The sequence below is a fragment of the Sus scrofa genome, chromosome 6 (genome assembly GCF_000003025.6).
Source record: "Sus scrofa isolate TJ Tabasco breed Duroc chromosome 6, Sscrofa11.1, whole genome shotgun sequence".
Taxonomy (NCBI): Eukaryota; Metazoa; Chordata; class Mammalia; order Artiodactyla; family Suidae; genus Sus; species Sus scrofa.
This window is the reverse complement of record NC_010448.4, coordinates 19,027,822-19,037,946: the sequence shown is the minus strand read 5'-3', so window position 1 is coordinate 19,037,946 and position 10,125 is coordinate 19,027,822. Positions and strand designations below refer to the sequence as shown.

Genomic DNA, 10,125 nt, shown 5'->3' with positions numbered 1-10,125 from the left:
TTTTCCCATATAGGTTATTACAAACTATTGAGTAGATTTTCCTGTGCCATCCAGTAGGTTCTCATTAATCATCTCTTTTACACAGTAGTGTGCATGTGTTATTCCCACCCTCCCAATTCTTTCCTTCCGTGGTTTCACCTATGGTAACCATAAGATTGGTTTTGAAATCTGTCAGTTTGTTTCTTTTTTTAAAAAAAAAAATAAGTTCTGGAGATCCCGTCGTAGCTCAGTGGTTAATGAATCTGACTGGGAACCATGAGGTTGTGGGTTCAATCCCTGGCCCATGCTCAGTGGGTTCAGGATCCGACATTGCCATGAGCTGTGGTGTAGGTGGCAGACACAGCTCGCATCCCGTGTTGCTGTGGCTCCACCGTAGGCTGGCGGTTACCGCTCCGATTGGACCCCTAGCCTGGGAACCTCCATATGCTGCCCCAAGAAATGGCAAAAAGACAAAAAAAAAAAATTCTTTTGTATCATTTTTATTAGATTCCACATATAACTGATATCAGATGATATGTCTTTCTCTGACTTACTTCACTTAATCTGAGACTCTCTAGGTCCATCCCTGCTCCACTTTTCACAGTGGGGGGCTCCTCTGGAGGAGGACAGCCTCTTGGCCATCAACTTGTTTAACCCACAGGCAGGAGAGGGGTGCTGTTTTCTCACCACTTCGAGACTTTCTCCACTTTACCTGATATTCAGTCCTAAGGGGGAAGGGCATGGGCAGGTAACCTGTACCTGCATCTTCATACGAGGGACCTTGCACAGGTTGCTTCCCTCCAAAGCCCTGGGGTCCAGGGGGTGTTACTAACTCATACAGAAACAGTTCCTGGCCTTGAAGACAGGCAGCAAGGGGGCAAGTCACATTCCTTTCCTTGCCTGTCTGACTTCCAAAGCCATATTCCCAACATGCTACCTGCCTGTGGAAACCCTCTAGCCTGGAGTTCCCAGGTTCTCACAAGGACCAGGCAAGCAGCAAAAGGGGGCAGGGAGTACTGGGGAGTGGTGAGGACTGTGGCACATTGAGGGATGTGCTCCCATCTGTAGGGCACAGTTACGGTCTCCAGCACCTTACTCTTTTTTTTTTTTTTTTTGGTCTTTTTGTCATTTCTTGGGCTGCTCCCACGGCATATGGAGGATCCCAGGCTAGGGGTCCAATCGGAGCTGTAGCCCCTGGCCTACGCCACAGCCACAGCAACGCGGGATCTGAGTCGCGTCTGCGACCTACACCGCAGCTCACGGCAACACCGGATCCTTAACCCACTGAGCGAGGCCAGGGATCAAACCCACAACCTCATGGCTCATGGTTGGATTTGTTCACCACTGAGCCACGACGGGAACTCCCCAAGTTCCCAATTTTACATATCAACAGTTAAATCAGAAAAGAGTAAAAATATAATGCAAGTCAAACAAAGACTGTTTTGAATACCGTGAGCTTCTCTATCACCCTCATGATGCAGGTGAGCGCTGGAGGGAGACGGTGACTTGCCTTCGATCACAGGACCACGTATATCGAGAGAGTCTGAACTTGACCCCATGTCTCCTGACTCCCAGGCCAGAGCTCCTCTGAGCATCTCTCTGTGGTCTGCTCTGCTCTCTAGTCCCCAGGGCAGGGGGTGAACATCTGATGTTGGTGAGGTGTGAACTCAGACTCAAGCTAGAGGCCGGAAGATCACTCACATTTATTGATCAAAGTTGGCTCACAATCCTTGGGCCTTCTTGGAAACAACATGAACACTGTGAGCTCCCGGGAGTTCAGTCAGATCCACTGAGGTAGTGGCCGGGTCCAGCGGCCTTGCCTAACTTGGCAGTCCCCACCCGCTGCATCCTTAGATCTGGCTTTGTCCCTTACACAGGACAGCCCAGGCCTGTGATCCCCAAGGTCAGGCTAACGCTACCTGGACCTGGGCTCTAAGACCTGGGAAGCTACAGGAGGGGTGAGCCAGTTCCCAGATTGGGAAAACTGAGGCTTGAGGCGAGAGGATAGTCATCCACAAGCCTCGTGGCTAAATCCCTGGCTTGGCCCAGGGCCCTGGACCTCAGGCCACTGGGCTGATCAGTGCTTGTATGCTTTCCTCATCGCACTTGTTTGGAAGACATTCCCTGGTTTAGCTGCTCTGGAAAGGTAATCTATAAATACATACTTTGTTTAAAAAATTAATAAATTAAATCTTGGACCAGCATGAGGGCATCTGGCCAGCCACATGGCATATGACATGGACATTTGCCACGTCTCAAATATGGACTGCCCATCACATGTAGTGCTAGGACCCACGCCAACAACCCACAGGCCACACTGCAGGTTTCATGCAATGTCACATGGAACGCTGCCACGTGCAACCTTCTGTGTCTTGCATCACGCCACGACATCCTCACTGTGCTGCATATTCCCGACTGGTCATGCATGTCATGTGTGATGGAGGGTGGTCTGTTGGCCATAGTAGGCTCTTTGTCGCCCATAAAGTCCATTCTGAAGACCGTGCCTGGAAAACGGCGTCTCTCCCTCCCGGAACAGTGTGCCGGGACAGCCAGCTGAGGCTCTTTTCCTGAGCCCTCTATCCTGGGGGATGGAAGCGGACATCACTTGGCTGTATTGGAAGGGTCTTGCGGGGGCCGTCAAGCATCCCAGGGGACCTGTGGCTGATGGTCGAAGAAAGCAAAGTCCAGCCTGGGCTCCCGGCTCTGCAGATGCTGGGCCGTGTCCTGGGGGATGGGGTTATTCCACAGGCTGCGGGGCACAGAGACAGACATTCAGTACTGGGAGCTGCTCACTTGTCCTTGTCTCTACCCTCTGTCCAACCCACAGATGGGGAAACTGAGGCCCCAAAGGGGAAGAGCTGTTCCCAGAGTTACCTGGCAGGTAGGAGCAGGTGTTAGACCAGCATGGCTACCTTAGGGAGATGGTATCCCCCATGCCCACCCCAACTTCTTCCACTCACTCTTCTTCCCTGGAAGCTAGTGATGCCAGCTGGGCCATGCTCATATGACACATTGTGCAAATAAGGAGAAAGGCCCCCCCCTTTTCTTTCTTTTTGTTTTTTTTTTTTTTTTACCATTTCTTGGGCCGCTCCCGCGGCATATGGAGATTCCCAGGCTAGGGGTCGAATCGGAGCTGTAGCCGCCAGCCTACGCCAGAGCCACAGCAACTCAGGATCCGAGCCGCATCTGTGACCTGCACCACAGCTCACGGCAACGCCGGATCGTTAACCCACTGAGCAGGGCCAGGGATCGAACCCGCAACCTCATGGTTCCTAGTCGGATTCATTAACCACTGCGCCACGACGGGAACTCCGAAAGCTCCCCCTTTTTAAGACACTTTATTTCTATCTTCTGAAACTGTCGTAATATACTGAGTTTTATAGAGCGAGACCCTTCACTACTACCAGAAACCTAACACGTCAACGGTGTGAACAGTGTCCTTTAGATGCAAGGCCTTGGTACAGTGTGCAGCCTGTGCAACTGTACGTGGTGGCTGTGATTACAGTTATCATTTTAAGCACTTGCTATGTGCCAGGCATTGTACTCAGTGCTTTGTAGAATCATTTAGTCTGTAGAGCGCCCGTCTAAGGCCGATATGATCATTGTCTCCAGTTTACAAATGAGGAAACCGAGGTTCAGGGAGGTTGAGTTACTGAGGCAAAGTTACACAGTCAGCAACCAGTAGAGCTGGGATTTGATCCAGGTCTGCTGGCTGCCACATTCCTGGTGGAGTGGGCCAAATCTCCTTTGATAATCCCCAATCCAGGAGTTCCTGTTGTGGCGCAGCAGAAATGAATCCGACTAGTAACCATAAGGTTGCAGGTTCAATCCCTGGTCTTGCTCAGTGGGTTAAGGATCTGGCGTTGCTATGAGCTGTGGTGTAGGTTGAAGATGCACCTCAGATCCCACAATGCTGTGGCTATGGCGTAGGCTGGCGGATGTAGCTCTGATTGGACCCCTAGCCTGGGAATCTCCATATGCTGCAGGTGCGGCCCTAAAAAAGCAATAAATAAGTAAATAGATAACCCTCAACCCAGGTCCTGCCTCCTCCTACAGAAAGTTCCTTTGCATTGTAGAGGCTGCTGTGGCCCCCACCTCCCACCATCCTCGCCCCTGCAAGTCCTGTTACCGAATGACTTGGATGCCAGAGCCCTGAGCCAGCCCTTCAGCCAGGAGCCAGGCTCCATGAGCTGTGATCCGATTCTTCTCCAGGCTTCCCGGCGGACACAGAGGAAGAGGAAAGAGACTGGCGTGAGATAGGGGAGGGAGGTGGAGCGGGTTTCCCTATATCCATCCCCTGGGCCAAGGTTTTGGGGGACACAGGCTCCCCACACATCTGCTTAGAGAACTCAGCAGACAGCAGTGTGGCAGGAAGGCTGAAGGTTGAGACCCAGGGGCTGGGAGGGGACCGGGGTGTGTATGTCCAGGAGGGCTTCCTGGGATGCAGGGCCCTGACCCCAGGGTCGCTTGGTTTTTCCCCAGGACACAGGTCTCCCCTTGGCCCTTCTCTCCCCCTTGTGGCCCCTCCAGATGTGCCCCTCATACTCCACTCTCTTCAGTCGGCCCATCCGTGGCAGGACCTGGGCCAGCTCAGCAGCTGCCTCGTCACCGAGCAGATTCCAGGACAGCCTGCAGGGTAGAGGCCCCAAGGTCAGTGGCAGAAAGCAGTGAGGTTGAGGGCAGAGACGGATGGCAGGTGGGCAGGGCGGGGGGGCTGCCGGGAGGGGGGGGGTGGGGAGGAGCCCGTGCAGGTACCAGAGAGCTGCCTGATGGGGTGCTTGTGTGCCCTCCCTGAAGCCTTTTCCTTCCTACCCCCTAACCCCATTCCCGAGCTGGTCACCCCTCAGGAACTGGCTCTCCGGATCAGAACACGTGGTCTTCGGAAACAACATCATGATCCAAACTCCCACCACGTACGTGCCTCCAGCCTGACTTTGCCTCATCTCTGCATCGCCATGACCTCTATTATTATTTATCTCATGTTTTTCTTTAAATCAGGGCTCCCTCTCCCCCTTCTGTGTCACTTTAACAAAGTGAATCTTAGGGAGCATTGATCCCTGCTATCAATGAGAAACCTGTGATGAGGACCCTAAATAGAAGGTAGGTACAAGGATAAATACAGTGCAAACAGTGGTATTAACTTCTAGCTGGAAGCTTGTCCTGCCTAAGGCGCTGGCCCTGTGGTCTGCCCCCTGCTGGCTAAAAAGGGAGAATCACCAGTGTGAGGAGTTAAAGCGCTGTTCTGCGACCTTCTTTTTGGTGGAACGTCATGAGAATTAAAATCTTTAGAAGGCAAACCTAAAATCCTAAAATCGGTTGTGTCCTGTGCTTTAGGAGATCGCATTTTTTTCCCACCATAGTCAGGGTCCCAGGGTCTAGTTTATCCCTGGGGCACCACTGCCAGGCCCCAAGGTCTGAGCACCTCTGACAGCCAAGAGGGCGGCAGGCATGGCCAGTGGGCAGGTCGGGGGCGGGAACAGGGGCTGCGGGTTTCAGCCCCTCTTCATTACCAACAAGCGAGCCTCGTAAACCAAAGCTCCACAAATCAGGCAGGGTGGTCTATCCAGATGCCTCCCAAAGGGAAGGTCAAGGGCAAGAGCCTTTGGAGACCATCTGATCCACCTCCCCTCCCGCCGCTCCACAGCCGGAGAGACAGGCAAGAAAGTCCGAAAGGCTTGAAGCAATGACCCTCACAGTTCAGGTATTAGAACTTCCTCAAGAAGGGGATTGGAGCAAGCGTGCCTTCCCCATATTCACATGGGAAGACCCCCAGGGCAGAGGGAACCAGGCCCCAGGTCCCACTTGTCCCAGCTCGGGGCTCTCGCAAGCACTCACATGATTTCTTCCAGGGCTGGGCAGAGCACGAAGCTGGCGGCGAGGGGCTTGGCAGTCTGGTTGTCAATCTCACATGACATCAGGCTGGGGACAGAGAAAGGGATGGGACAGAGGTGTCTGAGTCAGGGGCCCACCTCAGCCCGGTTCCCTCTGCCCACCCCGCAGTCAGAGCAGGAGGGAGCGGAGTGGCCAGGGTCTGGGGCAGCCTGGGAGTCTGGGGAAAGTCCTTCCCCGCCCCTGTCTTTTCAGGGCCGCACCCGTGGCATATGGAAGTTCCCAGGCTAAGGGCTGAATTGCAACTGCAGCCGCAGGCCTACACCACAGCCACAGCCATGTGAATCCACCGAGCCGCATCTGTGACCTACACCACAGCTCATGGCCACACTGGATCCTTAACCCAATGAGCGAGGCCAGGGATCGAACCTGCATTCTCATGGATACCAGTTGGGTTCTTAATCTGCTGAGCCATGACAGGAACTCCAAGTGCCCCCTTTTATGTCCCAGACTCCCCCCCATACCTGAGGCCTCTGTCACTTCCAAAGCCTTCCCAGGTGTCAGGCTCAGCCAGAGAAGGGCTGCCCCCGTACCCCTACTCCCCAGGTAGTCAAAGAAGCCTACTTACTCTATCTGCCGGAGCAGCGGGAGCCCCTGACAGAAATGTGGGATCCCTCCAGCCAGGCTGTTCTCGGCCAAGCTGCAAGCGAGGGAGACACCCGTGAGAGGACTCCCCAGGCCCTCCCCCGCGTGTCCACCTGCCGCAGCTCCATGGCCCCTACTCACTTGATCTCTTCCATGTATGGGCATCCATCCAGTGCCTGGCCCAGGCTCAGCGCCCCCTCTGGGCCCAGGTGGCTGGACCGCAGGCTAGGGAAAGGAAGAGGGGGTAAGGACAGCCTGGGGGACCAGATGTGGGGATTGGAGGGCTGGATTCCCCCCCCTCAACTTTGTCTCAGGCTGTACCCCCAGACCCTAGACAATCTCTGGGTAACTGCCTCCCCAACCCCCTCCCCACCCACACAGGACCTGGGTGGGTATCAGGGGCCCTGGCTTTGGGGTCTGAGATCTCAAGTTCAAGGCCTGGCTCCTTCTCATATTAATAGGGTAAGCTTCCTACACTTCTCCTGTCTTTAGTTCCCTTGCCTAGAAAATGGAGCAAAGAGAAATCCCAGCCCCAAGGACCTCAAGCAAGATCAAGGACACGAACTGTGCAGTGCCGAGGCTGTGCTGTGTGGGACTTTGCTCCTACATAGCTTTCTGCTGACACTTCACCCCTAGAGATCGGCTCAAAGGGTGCACTGAGCTGGGATTGTTGTACTTTTTTTTTTTTTTTTGTCTTTTTAAGGCTGTACCTGCGGCATATGGAAGTTCCCAGCCTAGGGGTCCAACTGGAGCTGTAGCTGCTGGCCGACACTACAGCCACAGCAACTTGGGATGCTTAACCCACTGAGGGAGGCCAGGGATCAAACCCACATCCTCATGGATACCAGTTGGCTCTGTTCCCACTGAGCCACAATGGGAACTCCTGTGCTTCTTTGAAAGATGAGGAAACTAAGACTCAGAGGGGCAGGGGCTTGGCCAAGGGCACACGAGGGGCTGGTGGCAGAGCTGGGACCAGGCTGGGTCTCCTGATCTCCCTGTCCCAGATCCAGTGGCGGGAGAGGGGCAGCCAGCCCCAGTACACGTTACAGTTTCCCCGAAGGCAAGGCAGCTCTGCCAATGGGGGCCCTGATTCCCTGTGCTCCCCGCTAACCCTGCACACACCGCGGGCGGGGGGCTACTCACTGCAGGACCCTCAGGTGCTGGGGCAACCCTCGGGCCAGCCCCAGGGCTGTGAGATCTCCCAGAGCATTGTAGTCAAGCCTGGAAGAGGAGAGGGGGTGAGACTGAACTCCAGGCTGGCCTGCTCCAGACCCCTGTCCTGTGCCCCGGGCCAGGGGGGCTGCAGGGACACAGAGGGCCTGCAGGGACACAGAGGGCAGAGGGCGGCCCAGTGGGCAGACACTCACATCAGCTCCTCCAGGTGCTCGCAAAGGGTGAGGGACTCCGCCAACCGCACTCCCCCTGCCGGGCCGATGCCATTGGCTGAGAGGCTGAGGAGGTGCGGAGTCAGATCCTTGGACTCTCCCATCCCCCTCCCTCTGACGGGGCCCCAAGGGACAGTACCCCTGCTGCACACCACCCCTGATGGGGCAGAGAGGCCCAGAGAAGGGTAGAGACAGGGCAGGCTCAAGGTCCCGGAATCAGCAGTGCCAGGAGGTAACCCAGCCCCTCTGCCTGGATGCTGAGGTTAGGGGAGGATGCCAGCATGTTCCCGGAACGTGGCGTGGCTGCCTAGGGCCCCTGAGGGGAGGGTTGGCCACTCACTCTATCTTCCTGAGCTCAGGCAGCCCTGGCAGGATGGCAGCTAAGTGCTGGGCACCGGCGTCTCCGATCTGGTTGTGGCTCAAGCTTGGGGAAAGAACAGCAGAAGAACCAGAGCGGTCAGCCTGCCACGAAGCTCATCCTGTCTGTGTCCTCAGCCCAGAAGAGGAGGTTGACGCCTAGAGAAAGGCCTCGGCCACACTGATAAAGTCCCCCCACTCTTGCCTTCTCTCTCGGATGTCCTCCCTGGCAGCTGACCTAAATCCCACTTGCTGCAATCCACACTCCCATATCCCATCTTTGGGCCTCCCAAGGTTCTGGGTCTGGGGTTCCGCCGGGTGGAAGTCTGTGTGCCCTCAGGCAGCCCCTTGCTTCTGTCATCTTCCCCTGTCAAAGCTGTCTTGTGTTGGGGGGAGGGACAGGCACTCACCCCAGCTCCACCAAGCTGGTGGCAGCTCTGAGCGCCTCGGAGAGGTGGCAGCAGCCGATGTCATCAATGCCGCTCCTGCTTAGACTGGAGAAGCAGGGCCAAGAAGCCTCAGTCAGGAGTAAAGGCATCTGCAGGTGCTGTGCTTGTAACTCTACAGTTGGCAAAGCATTTACCCATCCAGGAACTCATGTGCCCGTCACAGAACTTCCGGGGGAGGGGGACAGGCAAGGTGGGCAGACTGTAGCCAATGTCCAGATGAGAAATCAAAGGTCCAGGTTGGAGCCGTGATGGGCCAAAGACTTCCAGGGCCTCCCGGGCAAGGTGGCAAAGAGAGCCCAGAGCCTTGGACTAGAGCAGGGGCCGCACTGTTTTGGTTTGACCTCCAGGCCAGCTTGGCAGAATGCCAACTCCCTGTGGGTCTTACAACTCAGGCAACTCCTTTCTCCTTGGCATATCCTGTTCTAACCTATGCAAATGGTGGGTTTTTTCTTAAAATCAGTCTGTTTTACTCTGCTTTCTGCCCCTGAACACACCTTGCCTCTGGGAGTGGGGAGCAAACCAAACAAAACCAAACAGGTGATGCACGGGTTCTCACACTAAGTTTAGTCTGAGGGTTGTTTGGTTTTTTTGTCTTTTTAGGGATGTACCTGCGACATATGGAGGTTCCCAGGCTGGGGGTGGAATCGGAGCTGCAGCTGCCAGACTACAGCACAGCCGCCCCAGATCCAAGCTGTGTCTGTGACCTACACCACAGCTCCCAGCAACGCCAGACCCTTAACCTACTGAGTGAGGCCAGGGATCAAACCTGCATCCACAAAGATGCTGATCGGGTTCTTAACCCACTGAGCCACCATGGGAACTTGCATTTGTTTTGTTTACTTTAGTCTCACGAGTTAATTTTTAGAGAAGTTCCTTTAGGTAAATTAATTTGGGGTGAAATGACCTGGTTCCCTAAACTCTCTGCGCTCATTGCCTACGATTCTACTTCACCAGAGTGGTCGGGACGGTAGGGAAACTTGGATAAAAACAGAACGATGCCTTTGTCACTGCTCGGGTTTGTTTTGAGTCCCAATATTTCGTATTTTGACCAATCACATGAAAAGAACATGTGCTATTTGTTTATCGAAGTGGCCAGAGGCAGGAGGGCAAACTGTCCGGGTCATCAGTCCTGAGGCTAGTCCATCCCTACTCTTGAAGCGTGGTCCATGGCCCCCAGAATCGGCATTGCCTGGGAGCTTGAAATGGGGAATCTACGCAACCCGGATCCGTGCATCAGAAAAGTGGACAAGAGCAGAGGATGACCTAGCACACGGAGGGCTGTTCTGGGACTTGGGCCCAGCCCCTCGGGTCACTCTGGAGCCAGGAGGAAGCTGGTGGCAGAAAGAGGCAAGAGGTAGGGCACCAACCTGGGAGGGTACAGGGATGGGCCAAGGACAGGAGGCACAGAGGGTCCTCAGGGAGGTGCCCCCAACACTTCCCTGGATGGGTGGTCCCAACAGAGCTGAGCAGGGCCCTGGGTC

At 55.1% G+C, this 10,125-nt stretch overlaps 1 protein-coding gene across 5 annotated transcripts in view; it reads right to left on the bottom strand.

The window, feature by feature from the left end:
• Positions 1,659-10,125, bottom strand: part of NLRC5 (NLR family CARD domain containing 5) — a 103,110-nt gene continuing 94,643 nt past the window's right edge. For all 5 annotated transcript variants that reach the window (XM_021093211.1, XM_021093210.1, XM_021093212.1 and 2 more), the window contains 10 exon segments: positions 8,606-8,689; positions 8,179-8,262; positions 7,821-7,904; positions 7,597-7,674; positions 6,595-6,678; positions 6,437-6,508; positions 5,815-5,898; positions 4,525-4,608; positions 4,109-4,192; positions 1,659-2,728 (listed from right to left, as the gene is read on the bottom strand). In XM_021093211.1, coding sequence (XP_020948870.1) covers positions 2,617-2,728; positions 4,109-4,192; positions 4,525-4,608; positions 5,815-5,898; positions 6,437-6,508; positions 6,595-6,678; positions 7,597-7,674; positions 7,821-7,904; positions 8,179-8,262; positions 8,606-8,689 — 850 coding nt within the window. In that variant the 3' untranslated portion in view covers positions 1,659-2,616.